This window comes from Anser anser (genome assembly GCF_964211835.1).
Source record: "Anser anser genome assembly, chromosome: 2".
Lineage (NCBI taxonomy): Eukaryota > Metazoa > Chordata > Aves > Anseriformes > Anatidae > Anser > Anser anser.
Genome location: NC_139721.1, coordinates 64,685,697 through 64,703,935, shown reverse-complemented (window position 1 = coordinate 64,703,935; position 18,239 = coordinate 64,685,697). Strand labels below are relative to the sequence as shown.

General features: G+C 36.5%; 1 protein-coding gene across 6 annotated transcripts in view; it reads right to left on the bottom strand.

Annotated features, from left to right (window-relative positions):
- The window catches only part of LOC310895394 (dynein axonemal heavy chain 5-like), a 154,055-nt gene extending 135,819 nt beyond the window's left edge, over positions 1–18,236 (bottom strand). For 3 of the 6 annotated variants that reach the window (XM_083826723.1, XM_083826725.1, XM_083826726.1), the window contains exons 1-13: positions 17,385–18,236; positions 15,525–15,622; positions 13,363–13,551; positions 13,183–13,257; positions 11,051–11,137; positions 8,812–8,883; positions 7,051–7,152; positions 6,093–6,279; positions 4,715–4,880; positions 4,539–4,632; positions 3,377–3,475; positions 2,106–2,287; positions 412–531 (exon numbers count right to left, since the gene is read on the bottom strand). In XM_083826723.1, coding sequence (XP_083682849.1) covers positions 412–531; positions 2,106–2,287; positions 3,377–3,475; positions 4,539–4,632; positions 4,715–4,880; positions 6,093–6,279; positions 7,051–7,152; positions 8,812–8,883; positions 11,051–11,137; positions 13,183–13,257; positions 13,363–13,551; positions 15,525–15,622; positions 17,385–17,547 — 1,634 coding nt within the window. In that variant the 5' untranslated portion in view covers positions 17,548–18,236. Of the gene's footprint in view, positions 1–411; positions 532–2,105; positions 2,288–3,376; positions 3,476–4,148; positions 4,267–4,538; positions 4,633–4,714; positions 4,881–6,092; positions 6,280–7,050; positions 7,153–8,811; positions 8,884–11,050; positions 11,138–13,182; positions 13,258–13,362; positions 13,552–15,524; positions 15,623–17,384 lie in introns of those variants that run through there. The other 3 variants (XM_083826724.1, XM_083826727.1, XM_083826728.1) reach the window with 3 other exon arrangements.
- Between the last annotated feature and the right edge of the window lie 3 nt (positions 18,237–18,239).

Here is an 18,239-nt window from a genome sequence, read left to right as displayed (position 1 = left end):
TAATACACTAAGATAAGTTCCATGATTTAAGTGCTAATACAGGTAAACCTACTCTTGGCATTGTGATTGACAACCTAGCCCAAAGCTGACTAAGTTCAACTGGAGTCTTTTAACTTATATTTTTTAGGATTTCAGACCACACGCAAACATACACATTAATTTAGCACATGCATAAATTCCATGAATTCCCTTGAACATCTGCTAAATAAACAAGCAACTTGCAAAAACCTTGTTACTGCTTACTTCTTGAATGATAAAAATAAAATAAACTCCACACGCTCATGATTTGATTATAATAAATATTACATTTTAATTGAGCATTTAACTTTTCAGGTAGCCCATAGATATGATGATGTCTCATTTATAAATCTTATATATGAATATGATTCAATATTAGAGTGAGTTTTTTACCTGAAATCAAATTGCTTGCCACTTGGATTTTCCTTTAGCTTCTCCCTAATTCTCTGAAAGGACGTTTGGTACTGTTCTTTGAGGGAAATGCATTGTTGTATCCTCTTTAGCAATTCTTGCCTGGACAAAAAAAGTGCAAAAGACAGAAAATCATCCTAAGGAGCTTTACAAAAGAGCATAAATAAAAACAGAACATTTCAGTCAGACAGGTAACTGCTAAATAAGAATGTAAAATTATACATTACCTGAAAAACGTTCAAAATAAAAAGATTACATTAAAAGTTCCTGTTTTAAATTTGTTATCCATATTGGATATTATTAAGTTTAGCCTTTATTATCATCAAACCAAAATTTCAAAGTGTAACTCAGAGAGGACTTACAACAGGCAAATGGTAGCTACTGAGTGCCTGCAATATGGCCATTCCTTCATCTTCTGTAAATTATGTCTAGCTGATGGACTTTTGTTTCTTTTTTTTTCCCTAAGCAGACAAGACTGGTTTGTTTGTTTGTTTTACCCAGACTACAGAAAGCATAAGGAAATTTCTTGTTACTTTAAAAAGATAAAGAAGGAAGTCTGAAGGAGCTCTGTTACTAAGGAACTCTGAAGAAGGAACTCTGTTACTAAGGTCACAGGTAGTTATACACAGTTATCTTACACCCAGTTATTCATTAACCATGAGGTACTACTATACAGAAGGTATATAAAGGAGACATGGAAATCAGTCATCAGCCATTTACCCAAGACTGTTCCTCCACTTTGGTTTTGTTTTTCAGCTTCCAAAATACCATCAGGAATTAAAACGATGACCAAACTTTATACATTGAAACCTCTAACTGGGACAGAGAGAAAATTCTGCAGTGACAGCAGCACCAAATAAATGAGCAAAGGGGAAGAACGTCTCTCTCAAATACTCCTAGAATACAAAAAAATTGTATTCTACTTTCATTTATATTAATTCTTTAGGATCTATACAGTCAGTACTTAATTGATCATAGATGACATCTGAAAACTTCCCTTTACCCATACCAAAATGCAGAAGGAATCCAAATGTTTTGTCTGATTTACTCTGGTATCTCCTGGCCTGTTACTTGTATCATCTTTGACTTGGCTGTATCTTAAGTACACACATCTTGACTACCTATTTATTGATGAAGTTTGTAACACTTTTTCCTTCTCACCTCAGTAACCATAATCTTGATTCATTTATACTCTTTCAAGAGACTGTTCCAATCATTACTTTGCATAACTTGAGATATCATGCTCATTTTTATGATTTTATGTGGCTTCCCCCATCTCTTTTGCATGAAAATAATCGACTTGTTCTCCTTTGTATGTTTTCCTAGCCTATCCTAGCTACTTCTCATCCTTCAAATACACTTTTTGTATCAGTGACGTCAGCATTCACCACCCATTTGTTGAGTTTCATACAAACACTTCTGTGCTTCCTCTTGTGCTGTACATAGCAATTGGGAATAGCTCTTTGCAAGTACCCATAGAGCAGCTAACTCCTTCCTCACCTTGAAATGTCTCCACTAGTTCGTATGGAAATGACGCCTACAAAACATCTGAGGGTATCACACAGTTTGCTGAGAACACTGTCAATCCAGCTAACCAACACTTCATGATAACTGGTTTGTCTCTGATTTTACTTCTAGTGTTAACAAATAAGATGAAATTATTAAAATTCTGTCACCTGTCCAGATCCCAGATTTTGGAAACACCTTCACGTAGATATGTCTTGCATGTGTTAATCATTTGATTAGTGATTTTAAGAAGAAGAGATGTCATGCGCTCTGATGTGTTGTAGTATGGTGATGTACAGTAGATCATGCAGACAGCATTCATTAAACTGGGTACGTGTTCCATCATTGTTACCTACAACAGGAAAAAATGAGGAAGTCAATAATTCAAATTTCCTAAAAGCATAGTGGAAAATGTGACAGGTCTGGGAATATGTTTATCAGTGGATAAACATCTTTTTGATTGTAACACCTTGTTCTTGTAGACACATCATTATGAATTGGACTACCCAATTCGCTCACGGAGACCTAACACACTATGTCCAACAGAAAAAAAGTGGGGAATTGATTATGAATAAATGAGTAGGCCTTCTTCCAGAGCAAATTTTCCAGAGGAAAAGCAGAGGCCATACTCTTTTCGACCGCGACCTCCATGTGAAAGTATTGTAGTCTGCTTTGCAAAGAAATATGCTGCCTAAGAAAAAAAAAAAAGGCATATATTGGTACAAAAAAGTTGGCCTGCAGAAGAAAGTACAAAAAGAAGAAAGCTGGCTGACCACTGCTCATTTTGCCTACATCTGTTCAGAAAAGAAACGTGGAAAAGGAAGGAAAGGCAGCAGTAATCTGTATTTTACTGAGGAAACTGAACTGTAGAGTTCCCTGTCCCACAGAAAGGTTTCACAGAAATGCAGCAAATCAGTGCTCATCAGTCAAATGCATCACAAAAGACAGTCACGGACCTAGAAGAGGATAAAAAGGCACGGTATCTAAAAGTTAAGTCCAATATGTCAGAACAGTGAATATTTGCAGAACAAAAGCAGTGGAAAATAGCTCAATGGATTCAAACAGAATTCAAACTTTGAGAATAACACATAAAAAACTTGTAAACAGCGGTATTATGGGTAGGTGTATGTCACAGAGACAATTGAATGTGATATTAGGTTTGAAAGGAGCTTGGAAAAACATGAAGTATTGCTTATTTTCCCATGCCCTTCATTTATCTCCTGAAATGACAACAACCTCCCCCACAAAAAGTAGTATTGTCTCTAGCTTATTCAAAATTTGTAAACTTAATTCACTAATGCCATAGGAGTTAACTTGTCCTCTAATCATTAAGCACAGGAGTTAAATACTGAAAGGAGGAATATCTTTCTTTCATCAGCAAAAGACTTTTCTTTCTTTTCTAAATTCCATGTTAAGTGGTTTTATTCAGAGTACTACTTACAGGGGAAGCTTTGGCAAGTGGGCCAAAAAATTTATCCAAAGTATATAAATATCTGACATTGTCTTTAGCTTCATTGGCAGCAGTTGTTACATTACCATCCTGAATGGAAAAAAGAAGAATAGAATTAATACTGCTAAAATTTACAGCAAAGCTTCCTGAACTTTTATAGTGCATGCTACTACAGGACTATAATTCCAAAACTGGATGGGAGTACAATAGCGTGGTTTCGATAATCCAACTTACGTTCTAGAATCATTTGGAATGGTTCTAGCATGGTACAAATGTTTTTGTTGTTGTTGTTTTTTAATTACCAGTTCTGCAGAACTGACAAGAACTGACATGCTCCCTGAAATATACCAGGGTGCTTCCATCTCAAACACCTTTTTTTAATAAGCACTTGTTAGGGCAAACAAGTTCAGAACTAGTGCCTGTATACCTTTCTATTTATGACAAGTGGAACTCTCCAGTTCTTAGGAAGCTACGTGTATGAAGAAAGGAATCTAGTTCATTTTCCTTGACTTGTACTGGCTCTGAACAGACACTATCATCCAAATTCCATTTATAATAAAAGCATGCAAATATGTTAAGCACAACATGAAAAACTCAGCAAGATGACTCTATTTTCCTGGTCTATTTTCAAAACGGTATAATATCTTTATAAGTGTTAGAAGATTTACATTCTGGTGTTTTCAGGTGTCAGATTGCCTGTACGTGGCTTACAATTTGTTTTCTAGCCTGCCCACAATTCTGACTACGTTTAGATAACAGATACCTGCTTATCTGAAGTAGCAGTTATGCTACAAGAATCCAGTTGTCAATATTTCTACAAGCAATGTGATGAACTTTCAGACATCGCTACTGTTGGCCTGCATAGGGTACAGCTGGAGAGACATAAAAATGTTGTATTGCTGCACTGCTTTCCTTCTGCACAGCCATTCCACCCATCTTTAAGAAAGACATGTTACAGGAGCACTGACTTTCTTTCAAGTTATCTATTTAACTTCAGGATCACTGGTGTTTCAACAAAGGGAGGATAAACCACAGTATAAAAAGAGCATAAACACTTGAACTGTTCTTAAGAGTTGTGTGTCCACTTCTATGTATATAACAAACATAGTACTCTATTAATTTTAAACAACTTTTATTAAAACATAGTAATTACCAGCTCTTTCCACTGCTTTAATGTCTTTGATCGTGCTGCCTGAAGAATACTTATAATTTTCTTTACTCTTGAACTCTTGATCTCATCTAAAAGGCTTTGAAGAAGGAAACACATTTAAATCTTTAGAATCAGAGTTTACATCTACTTAAATTTAAAAAAAAAACTTCTTTTTTAACCTGTCAAATGATGACATTCTTGACTTCCAATGTTCCAGCTCTGCAGATGGACCAATGTCATCAGCTTCTCTTCTCATTTGCTCACTCTCCACTAAAACTTGTCTGATCTGTTTGATCCAAATCATTAACGCTTCTTCAAGTTTCTCAGTGACCTCTCTGTTACTGCCTTCAAAATCAAAGAACGGGACTGCTTCATAAGCACCAAAAAATAAGTACATTTTTTTAACTACAGAGGTGTCCTTGTCCTTGGCAAACATAAGCTGGGACTCCACGTAAATTGAGCATATTTAAATCACTGACTGTCAACAGGAATAGATTAAGACTATAACAACAAGATGCACACACATACATCTTATATCTACCTACTCAGTTACTACTGCAAATCCTTTACAATAAGAACAGTTAACAGAGGGAATTTCTAAGGGAAAAAACAGTGATGTGGTTTGGGGACAACCATGTATCAGAGGTACAACAGTTCCATTAACTACAATGTGCATATTTTTCTGCTTGCGTTTATTAAGTAACATCTTACTCCTCAGCATTTCTCTCTTTCTGCCATTGCAGCCTATTTCACACTAAAAGCATCACGTAAAGGACACCATTATCGACAGACACAAAACCCCTGTTATTTATAAGTCAGCACACCTTTTAGATTGCCCTAGCAGCTGAAAAAGTCCAGTTTACTTAGTGCATTATGTTTAGGACTTGTTCACCTAGAACTATTAAATGGGTCTAAAGAACTTGTTCAGCCATATAACATTACCGTCTCATCTTAATAGCCACCAGTTCTTCTCTGGAAGCTGGTCTAATATAGGAAGCTAGGCTAATACAGGGCAGACAGGGACTGTAGAAGTATTGACTGTTTTGGCATGATTTCACTCTGAAATTTCTTGTGGTGATAAGAAAGGGCAGAAGGCTAATGTTCAAAGAGACGACCACTCATTTCCATACATACATATATGTATATATACATATAAATAATTTTATATAAATATGCCTTTTTTGACTCACAGTCTTTGAATTTAATACTGGATAAGATTTCCCCAGTATCACAAAAAGCAAAGATGTATACACACTAGTACATGACTTCACTTGGCAACCACTTAGCCTGCAAACCAGGAAGAACAGAGGCCAACGTGTACACAAAGGTAGGTAAGGAACCACCCAGTCCTTTAAGATCTGTGAACTAAAGGACAGGGAAAAGATTGATAACTTTATGATTAGACAATCATAAACCTGGCAAGAGTCAACAGAAAAATGTATATAGCTCATGGAAAATTAATTAATTCTTCAAGGTAAATCTTCATGAATAGCGTAACATTTGTTTTCTTAAAAACAGCATCACTGTTGTGTTTACCTTGTTGTAGGAATTTCTCACCTGCAGTTATGTAGTCAGATGGGTTCTGTAAATTGCTGATATAAATATCAATATCCACTTTTGCAAGCTGAATTTTATCTTCTAGATTCTGTCTTGATGATGACAAAGTACCCACAAATCTATCCACTGAATACAGGAAGTCTTGTATCTGGCTGTCCTTCAGACCTTCTTTCACAGCTCCCCAGTGCTGATTGTTTGACAATTTATGAATATAAAAATATAAAAATAAATAAAAAGTAAAACCAGAGTCACTCTCTCTTTTTTTTTTAATACCAAAGGGCTTTTTAATTTATTTAACAAAGTTTTATCAGTACACCCTTTCAACTACATTCATCAGTACTATAAGCACAAATATTTTAAAGTGTGCATTAATTTAATTAGTCTATTAGACAAGAAGAGACAAACAAGCATGAGTATCTCAAGAAATAAAAATGCCTCCCTGTTCTCACTGTCCTCAAAGCCAATTGCCACCTTTTTTTTTTTTTTTCTCCCAGGAAAAGATTTCTCCCAGAATCTCTAAAGGAGATTCTAATCTCCTTTATCGCACCTGGTTTAGAGAAAAGAATAGCTTAAAATAATAGGATATGACACCTTCATTCTCAACAGACATGAAGCTTTACTACATTTTCTACTTCTGAACATGTTGCTTCCTCTAGAAGCAACAGAACCAACTGTGATGCTTTGCCAGTTCCATAAAACAATGATAACTCAAAGAAGCTGGATATCCTGGCTGCGATACAGTGCTTCCTGTCCACACTCTAGAATGAAATAATGAACTGATCTTTTATTCTGCCAGAAGGACTTGGCATTTTTTCAGTCCAAGTTTAATCTAGTTTTAATTAAATCATCACAGTTTTGCCTTCGTATGATGGTTATGCTATTTTCTTCTTTGTCATGAGCATATATATATATAAATATATATATATAAAGAAGAAAATGTATATATATACACGATTACCTGTTGGGATTTAAGTGCTGGTATCATGATCTGGGATAATAAAAATTCCAGGCCCTCAAGGATATTTCCATTAGAACAATCAAATACACCAAAATTCACCTCCTTTGGGAAGAAACAAAAGTTAGCAAAGTGCATGTAAATTTTACAATATTTTTCTATTTGAGTGAAATGCAGACACATGGAACACAAATATGTATAGCCCATAACTCTCTACATTCCGTGAGGATATTGCCCCCCAGATACTGAATTTGGATTTGACATAAACTAAAACTCAACTGGAAATTTCAAGGCTTGCCCATAAGTTTGAGTCACCAGAAAAGTCTGTCCCATATTGTAGCAATATTACAACAAGCAGTTAAGATTAACTTGATATCAATACATTAATTAATCTTAAGAAAATTTTATGTCTACATTTCTCTTGTAGAGGAACAGTTTCTGTCCACTGTAAGTGTCTAAAAGAAAGGATAACAAATGTATAAGGCAAGAAAAGTCACACTCAGCAGCATAGTTCTCTCCAATTCATTATTCATGGGAAGCAACAAGCAGTATATTGCCAAAAACGGGGATGGAGACAGTCAGTACTGGCGAGTGGAATTCTACTGCAGAATTTAAAACATAAATTGGAGCGAGTGAAGAGTTGCATATTTCCCAGTACTATTCATTTATGAACCAGTCAGCTGTTCTGTTACTGGCATTTTGCCTATAAATGCACACATCCTGAACATGGGCCACGTGCTCTCTATCACCCATACCAACTAGTTGTTATGCCTCTGAATGCATCTCTCTTCGCAGAGAGCAGGTCGCATTCACAACTTTTGAACTGCACAAACATACACTGTTTTTCTGCCTTCATCATAATGAAGGCTTCACTGATCTGGGGGAAAGAGTACTAAGTTCTGCCCTGGAAGCTTCTATTCCCAACTTTTTCCTGTGCAATGATTCTGGAGTGTTTTAGGAATGGCAACTACAAATGTAATTTTGTAGGGCATTTGATGTTCTTGGCTATCTTGATTAATAATTTTATTAATGTTTTTCTTGCTAGTTCCACACATGAATGCAAAAAGAAGAATATTTAAGACAATTAGTTGTCATGCATGAGTAGAATACTATTTCCTAACAATATTGAAGTATTATAATCCCAATAAAGTACAAAAGGGTAGAAAGCCCTCCATCAAAAGCGTGAGGAGTTATGGATGACAGTCAAGGCATCATTCTTAACCTATTCCACCTAAAGTTTGAGCGCCTCTTCACAAACGAAGAAGATGCCCTAGACAGAAAGTCACAGAGAAACACAGTTCCCATTAAACAGTGCTTGAAGAAGTGCATTTCATCCCTGGAAGTGTTTAAGGCCAGCCTAGATGGGTCTTTGAGCAATGTGGTCTAGTGGAAGGTGTCCCTGGCCACGGCAGCAGGGTTGGAATTAGATCATCTTTAAGGTCCCTTCCAACCCAAACCATTCTACGATTCTATGATATGAGGAAGAACAGGTTTCTTTTGCATGTCATTTCATAATAATGAATCTTTATTAGTTTAAATCTTGTTTTTAACAAGATTGCACATAGCTAATTTCCTAATCATTAGAACATTACTTTATCACACATACCTATTCTGACGAAAAAGAACTTTCATTAAAAATACAACTAAACTTTTTAATGAAAACACTCCCCACTTCTTTTTCTGATTCCAGCAGAACTTGCTGCGTGAATAAGGGTCTAAGAAAATATTAAGTGCACTCTAAACACTGCATGACTTTTGTCTGACCTGGAAAATGTTTGATGCAGTTATAACTTTATCTGATGTCCTCAGGAAAAATGCACAAGTTCCTGTAAAGTTCTGTAAAAAGCACAAAATACATACAGTTATAAAGAATACACACATACAGTAAAAGTAATTTCCTTCATAACTTGCTAAAATGCTGAAAACAAAATTGAGAAAAAAAAAAAGACTCAAAAAGATAGAGAACCATTTGTAAGATATTTAAGAATCTGTCTCTCTTAAATCAAACACTGATTTTTCTCCAGCTGACATAAGAATATGAGAAACATCCTTCTGGGTAGAGCAGTCCAGTATCACAACTCTGACATGAAAATGCAGTTTACGGAGAGCTTGTGAACTAGGTTACTTCGTGTGCTCTGCTCCTCTCCTATTTCTTCACCAGCTGCAACAGTTCTTTGTGAGCTGTTAGATGACATGGTCCTGTCTTGTCATTTTAGTACCCATTTATGAACCTACCCATCTTATTGTCTAATCCTTTTCTGGGCCCACTGACATAAATTCAGTGAAGAAAACTATATACTCAGCTTTCTTTAAAGTACTTTTCATCGGTATTTAGACCAGAATGGATCAATTTAAAAAGGCATTTATGTCATTTGTTGTTGAAAAGAAACTGAAAGATTACTCAGAACTACTCAGCCAAGTATTTTTTAATATGTATTTTCATCTTTCTGACGGGCTGAAGTAATCTAAGTTTCAAATCAGTACCATAAACAATGCTTGTTTTTATTCTATAAAATAATAACTCAACTAAAAGAAATTTGAAAAGCCGTTCCAATTGATTCAGTTCACAAATTGTACACAAGAACGAATAGCCCAGTTTACAGTAAATATGATTCAATTGTATAATTTAATTTGTGACATTCATTGTTATGCATTGAGCCGATCTTACATGATACCATTGTGCTAGACAGTGTCGGCATGTGCAAGCAGAACATCAAATGCTGCCTATTAGAAAAGAAGACAACGAAAACACATTTTTCTGCAGAAATATATCAACTTTGTCCCAATGTTGTGTTTTTCAGTAGCAAAGCTCAAAAGGAAATTTTGTGCCACTGAAGTTTTAAATCTCGTCTTCTTCAAGCTATTTAGGAATAAAAAAGAAACAAGCAGTTTTTCACTTTTTGCTTTTTTTTTTTAATGCTTTTTATTATCATTTCAATGGTTAGCAAATGAAAACTCTTCAGGCTTCCAGTCTGCAGTCCTGACATAGTCCACTGTTGGTGAAAGTATGCTTCTAAAAATAGAAAAAAATCATCCATATTTTACGATTATGTTTGGATTCTTCATTTCCGCTATGCTTTCACATGGCAATACCAGAGAGTAATGCTTCATACTCTCCTGTTCTTCAGACAATTCCCTTCTGTCATGATTTTGCCAAGTAGTGACTTGGCAGCAGCTCATTGCTAATAAAGTGAGTGGGAGAAGGGGCCTGCTCTTTACGGAAGCTTCTCCTAGTACAAAATACTGGAGCACTTCTCAGTAGCAGCACTATAGTAAGGTTATTAAGCTCGCATTTAGTTCTGTACCCTAGTTTTGTATTAGAAATCAAGACAAGTTTGGGGTGTGGGTCCTCTCCCTTCATGTACTCTACAGTATGCTCACAGAAAAGATTGCTTAAACACTGGGATGATCATGGCTGACCATCACTCCTTAGCATCATACTCCTCTAGTAAAATGGAAATTAAAAATAAATAAGAAAATAAATTAGAAATCTTAAAGACTACTCTGAACACACTCCTGAATAATGCTTATGCATTACAGTAAGGAGATTGGTATAAGTACTAGAATGGAATAAATGAATTACTAAAGATATTTTTGGAGTAATGTGCATTATATGCAAGGAAATACAAAAACACTGAAGAACTGCACTTTTAAATTAGAAGTGCATAAGCATGGGAAAATACTTAAGCATGTAACCAATAACAAAAATGTTGAGAAATGCAATCTTTAACAAGGGTTTATTTGACTTGCTCTTTTCTCAGATGGCAACATCCATCAATCTCTATTTCCTTCCAGATCAGCTTTACTGGTGAATTCCACTCTCGGCACAAGAAATGTTGGGAGATCTTGCATTATTAAAACTTGGACTAAGTACTTGAATACCTATCCAAGAATTACAAAAAGCTGCTTTAATACTGCACAACTGTTATGGTTTTGTTGTTGTTCTTGTTGTTTTTCATGATTTTACCTTGCACGTGTCATGTAATGAATTTTTCAACCATACCTCAGTAGCACCCATGGTAAGAAATAACTTCTTCTGAAGCATACTGTTCGTTGACCCATCTGACCTCAAGGAAGCATTCGACTTCTGCTAACAATTAAATTATACATAAGAGGTTAATAAAATAAAAACTAGTATTACGCAGATACGTTATCCTATTTAAATATGTGAATTACAACAAAGCTCATTCTGAATCAGTTAGTAATACCCAACCTGTGAGGTTGACTTTACCTTGGGAATAAGCTTTGCATGAATTCCACAATCCCCAGTAAACAGCTTCATAGCTCTGCTATTTCAGAAAAAATTAAGTCAAAGAATGAAAGAAATCTCAGAAAATATAATGAAAGTGATTCTGAAGTATTTCATGGAGCAACTTGCTCCATGGAAACAAACTGCAAGTCTCACAGAAAGAGTCGCGTGCCTGATCTGCAAAGTCATAACCTAACTGTGAGCAGGATTCTAAAGGAACTCTGTCAGGTAGATCCTGCCAACAACACAGACAAATTTTGTTTTATGCCTAAGTCTTTAATCATACATCACTCTGAAAAACTTTTTCTCTGAGAAGACTTGCTGCCCCTGGGCCCCTCTCTGTTGAGATACCATTCTCCACTACAACATTTTCTCCTTGAAGCAACAAAATATTTATGCTTAATCAAGACCTACTTCCCTCTAATTTTCTGTCACACATATAAACAGAGAAAAATCTGTTGAAACTTGGAAGAATATAAGAGAAAATTATGTAGAAGTAGCCTGTGGGTGTCTCTCTTTCAAGTTTGAGGAGAAGCTCATTCCTAAAACGACCAGTAATTAGTTCCTGCTGGACCAAATATATGATGTATGACATGTAGTGGTGTCTCCCACATTCTAAGCCAAATCCCATCTTCTTATCCCTATGCACAGTCTGAAGTGAACATCATGTACCTAAGCTGGCAAAGAAGAGAGAAGAGCAGAAGTGAAGAAAGAATCTTTGAGAAATCTTGGTAAGAATATGCCTACTTTGGCTCAGGCCAGAGGTCTGCCCAGGCCAGTATTTTGTCTCCAAGAATGGCCAAAAATAGCTAAGAACATGACAAGCATGTATAATACCAGTCCTAAATAATTTCCAATATATTTGAAACCAAATGTTGACAGAGCAGTCAGTTTAATGAGATCTCTTGATTCATCAGAATGAGGTGAAAGATGATAGAGATGGCATTCATAATTTCCATCAGAAACATTTATTTTTTATGCTACGCTACTTTTGCAACAATATTTTAATAAATTCATGTTTTAATGCCTAAAAAGACCAAAAAAAATTGTTTCAAACAAACAATTAAATCCAGAAACAAAATGTTTTACTTAAGCCATGCTGGGCATTCATTCCTGGCTTGTCAGTTAAGGAAAACACTTTCCAGATTTTAGTTTCATCTTGATTCAAGTCAGAAGAACATGTTCCTCCCAGAAATGTGCATACGCAGTCCCAGTGAAAGGAAAAACAGATTAAACTGTTTTGAAAGCTGAGCTGATTCTGTGCTTTGCAAAGTCTCTAAGCAATTCCAGCAATACTGAAAAGTATAGGTTATAATGAACCTGCACTTCACTGAGAATCAAGCATTATCCATTAGCTTTTCTCCCCAACAAGCCTAAAGTAACACCTTTGCTGACCAGAATATGAAGCCACTTGTATTTTCAAAGGAACTTTTCACCCTTTTGAATCAGTGCTTTGTCCGTACTAGAGTTGGTGGAATTCAAACTGAAAGAAGACAAAATGATTTTTACACAAGCAATTCCCCATTGCTCCAATACTTATTTTAGCTAATCTTCTAAAACTCTGAATACTGGGGACACTTTACCTCAACTATCTGTATCTTTTTTGAAGAATGGATTATTAAATTATTTCGCCATTTTTTAAGTTGCATTTTGTGAAAATAAGAACAGTATCAAACCAGACCACAGGGCATTCTCTTGTTTCCACCTAAGCCAAGATGGCAATATCTAAACAATGAGACCCAGGTTCCTTTCTATTTTCCTTGGCATAAAGAGCAAAAAAGTCACTTCTAAGATCTTCTGAATTTTGCAACCGCCACAGGAATAAATATATACATATATATATATACATATATATTACTTTTGCAGAAGTAATGAAAGAAACGTACCTGCAAGACATCTTGGTAAAAGAAGAGTAACTTTTTAAGTCCACTAGAGGCAAAGAATTGTTCTATAAGTTGAAACTAAAAATAAAATTATAATGGTAGTTAGTTGTGAAGCAGTTTCAAAAGACTGGAAATTTTGGAAAGGTATTTAATAACGATCATTTAGTGATAATTAATATTTACCTTGTCATCAGAAATAATGGCCTCCTCCACTTGCTGCTCACTTAAACCCATCCCATCTGCCAATCTTGATATCAAATACTTGTGTCGTTCATCTATCTGTGCTCTTCTCTCCTCTCTGATGACTTTGGCTTGCTTGGCTAGTTCTTTCCTAGTTTCACTGGAAAGTACTATACTTTTCTTACCAGTTGTCTAGAAAATAAAAGTTTGTGATGGATTATTTTTTCCCATAGTTATTTTATATTGCATTTAAAGACTGTATTTTTTATTGTTGATCTTTAAGGTGTTTTCGTAACTACATCACATGGAACATAAAAAAATACATCAAAGGAATGGAAAGGATAAATAAAAATCACTAATAATTAACTTGTTAGGCCAGAATTGCTTCTCAGTATAAAGCTGCTACAAGAGAAACCTCAGATCAGAACCTCAGAATCAGATCAGGATCCTGGCATTATAATGGCCCTAATTCAAATCTCAGCTTTATGAGTCCAACTTCCAAACTAAATGTGCATATTCCAGATATGGGATCACCCCCACCTCTATACTGTCAGCATTTTAACATACAGTATCAAGTTATTACCTCAATGGAAAAAAAAAATAATAATATGCAGGTCATATATTGGTAGTAGCAAAGTGGCGAAGTGGCAAAGCAGGAAATTTATGTTGACAAACAATTTTTTAAAATCTTCATGATAGTGTGAACAAGATACGGTAAATAACATTTTTAAGTCAACAATTAATCTTCAGAAGCTATACAAATAAAAGTAAAGATTTGGGTTAAAGAATCATCACACTGAGCGTTCCCCCCCTCTACACAGTTCCTGCTGAGTATCTGGGATGTCTGGAGTGCCTCTGTAATTCACGATTTTTATTGGAGAAAAGCAGTGAGAAATTACATCGTCTTTCCAGTACGCTAAACCAGGAATTGTAATTGACTAATCCTGATTTACCCTCGGCCTCCTTTGGCTCCTAACAACTGGTTTTACCCCAGATTCTGGATGTTCTTCAACACTTCTCTCTCTCACTGCATCTCTTTGAGACCTGGAGACACCAAGACTTTCCAAATATCTGTAGCTGTTGGTCAGTGCCATTCAGACGTATCTAAAAGCCACATTTTTCTGATTCTCAGTTCATTCTTCTCCCATGTCATATGTGTCAGTCACTCATCATGCCTGGCTCCCATGCAAACAGCTAGACCTCTTGTTTTGTGTATGCCTTTCCTGATGCAGTATTCAGTTTCTCCCTCCTTCAAGACAAATGTCATGCAGCAAAGCCAAAAAACTCCCACGTTACATGACATAAAATTATTAGAGATAACATGTAGCTATAAAATATATATGCTTATAGTTTTTAAATCTCTAAAACATTACAGAAATACAACTTTTACTCTCTCTCTGATAGCAATTTCTTTTTTATGTCTTAGTAAGGATGCTAGATGCCAAGTACCAAATATAATTTCTTCTGTGCTGTTTTTCTAAGTGCATTAGATGACTGAACATGATTTAATAGACACCTTAGTAGTGTCTGGAGTGGAGGCAGAATACAGTATTCTGACTGTTGCAGAAAAAACCAATGTTTTTTATAACATATTTCACCTCCGATTCATAACTTAGGGGAGAAACACATTTTGGATACTGCATAAAATAAACTAACATTTGTGCCCAGACCATGATTGGATCCAAAAAGAATATATGTTTTCATTATCTTAATTATTTTAGTCAAATAAGCGTGCTCAAAGTTCTGGATGGATTGGACTCAACCACCTTCACAAATTAAGCCACCTCATTTAAAGTGACATGAGATATTCCCATGAGATGGTGCAGATGTGGCGTTATGCAGTATTGGTTAAGTATGCTTAACCAACATTAATTTTCATCTTGGCAAAGAAAGGGAATTAACAAATGAATGATCAAAAACTCCACGAAGCAAAACCCCAACAACACACATTGTGAGCACAGAAAGTAAATGGCCTAACACTGTATGCACTTTTGAGTGGTTCGCTGTTCCTTTTTCTTGTAGTTAACAGAGATTAATGAAGTCAGAAACCTCCAGTATCAGGCCAAACTTTGTCAATGACAACTTCAAGAACAACCTGTACAAAAGAAAATTTAACAGACAAAAGGCAGCTGAATCACCACCTATTTTAAAATGAAAACACTTGCCGGAAGAACAGCAGTGAAAGGTGATCCTGTGACAGCAGATCCTAGCTCAGTGCTCCTTGTCTTCAGAATCCCTCGTCTACGATGCTTACTTTCTGTGTCTAGTGACAAGAAGAAGTGACAAGTTATACTTATTTTGGTATATGCACAATAAACGCATTTACAAGCTGTGCAACGATGTCACCACACCGTGTCTTAGTATCTTCTGGCTAACTTCTTCTCAGGCTGGGGGAAACGAGACATGAAAGGAACATTAGAAAACCCATGCCTCTACAGAAACCCTTAGAATCTGTTAGGGATAAAAGGTATCTTTTAATAGCATTTATCTGAAGATCAATTGCAAAGAATCCCTACTGACAGCAGTAGAGGTTAAAACAAACAAACAAAAAGCAACAATTTAAGGTACTATTATGAAGAAATAAATTCTGGAAAAGTCACAGGTTGAAATACTATCACTTTTCACGCCTAATATTCTCATCCAGTTGTTCCTCCTCTGTTACTCCTTTATCTAAATTCAGATTGTGAGTCACATGCATCTCTAACAAACTTGCTACCTGCCTACGCTTTACCAACTTGTGCATGTGAATATCTGAAGAATAAAGATTGATAATATTTGCAATAAAAATAAGACATGTTATTAGTATAATGATATTCTGTTGATTGCTTAAGCCTCCTTAGGATCTTTTGAAGATCTTTAAGTTATTTAATCAAAAACTTAGCATATGCATTTGTTTTTCCTAAAAATGATTATTTGTATACTTAAAGTTGTTTTAGTAACAAGTAAGGGTATTAACGTTTTCTTGATACTAAGTTATCTGATACTAACTTATCTGCAGCCAGCCACCTTTTTTTTTTTTTTGTCTAGTTCTCTATTTTAAACTGTTTCTTCATACTGAAGAAAAGGTAGACAATATCCACTGTGCTCACTTCAGCTAACAAGACAGTCATTTCACCGTAGGTTATCAGCACGGTCAGGCATGTCTTTCCTTTGGTGAATGCTGACTACTCCCAAACACCTTCTTCTCCTTCAAGTGCCAGGATTTGCTGCTTTATCACTTTCCCAGGTTTTGAGGTGAGGCTGACAGGCATGTAGTCCCCTGAGTTCTCTTCCTTGCCGTTCTTGGAAACAGGAGTGGCATTTGTTTTCCTCCAGGCTTCAGGCACCTCTCCCAGGTGCCATGGCCGTTTAAAGGTAAGCAAGAGTGGCCTCTCAAGGACATCAGCCAGCTCCCTCAGCACTTGTGGGTACATCCCATCAGGGCCCGTGGACTTAATATGTCCAGTTTGCTTAAGTATTCCCTGACCTGGTGGAAGAGGGTGAGGTTACAGAACACGCAAGAACTGAACATAGGTTGGGTCATGGGCCCTGATGGGATGTACCCACAAATGCTGAGGGGCTGGCTGATGTCTTTAAGAGACCATGCTCAATAATCTTTGAACTATTTAATCTATTAACACTATTAATATTTTCCAGAAAAGAGATACCATATTATATGCCATACTATATACTATACCATAGAGTAATATTGATTTTAATTCTGGAAAAATGGTTGTAATCACATTACTATGATTCAACAGTAGAAAATGTGTTAAGGGATTTGAGCAGCACTATGCCTGGTGATGTAAATATATTCATAAACATATACGTATGTATTTATTTAGATGTAGGTATTTATTCATAAAGCTGAAAATTTCAGATTGCAGCCCCTACACTGGCACATTCAGAACAGCGTGTTCCACTCAGCATATGTGAACACCTGCTATCCCTTTAAACACTCTACTTAATTAGTTTCTCACCTTGTTCTTCGATCTTTTTCCCCTAGAAAGTCACTATGAAGTACTTACCATTATTTTCTCCCTTACCTTTTTTGATAGCAATGAGAGGCGGAGAGAGATCGATGTCAGCTTTGGAAGAAAGTTGCATTCCTCTCAGTTGCTCCGACTCCTGCTGTGCCAAGTGATCGGGAGAGGACCTAGGCTGGGCTCTCTCCCCTAGCTCAGTCTCATCTCCCCCAGCCTCCTCCATCTCCACCACCACCCCAAAATCGACTTAAATCGACACAAAATGACCGCACAGCGTGATGTTGTACCAACCACCCCCGCGGGCAGTGCAGTTAGCCCTCTTTTAGCATCGGTGACAGATTAGCCAGGAAAACAAAACAAAGCAAAGCAAAACGAAGCAAAACGAAGCAAAACAAGAAAGAAAAAAAAAAAAAAAGAAAAAGAAAAAGAAAAGGAAAAAAAGAAGAAGACGGCCGAGGACTGTTCTTGATCCCAAGGGGGATTTCAAGCCTGCAGCCTCCCAGGCCCGGCGCTTCAGGCAGGTGCCATGGCAACCCCTACACAAACCCCGCAGAGGAGGCTCCTGCTCTTCCCCGTCTCCCCCTGCAGCCGCCAACGAGCTGCTCATTTCTTAACTCATTTCATTTTACAGAAAACGCTCCTTAGTTTTACTCCTCAGCTTACAAGAAATCACATAAAGCCCCAGGCACGGAGCACGGCGCTCGGGGGGTGACGGGCGTTAGCGATGAAAAGCGACTGGGGACTTTCCCATACAGTGTTTTTATTTATTTATTTATGTGTTTAGTGTTTATGACTGACTTCGATGACAGCTTAGGTGACAGTTTAGTGTTTATGACTGATTTCGGCGACAGTTTATGACTGATTTACCGACAGCGTCCTCAACTCCGAGACGCCGCGTCGCAAGATGAGAGCGAC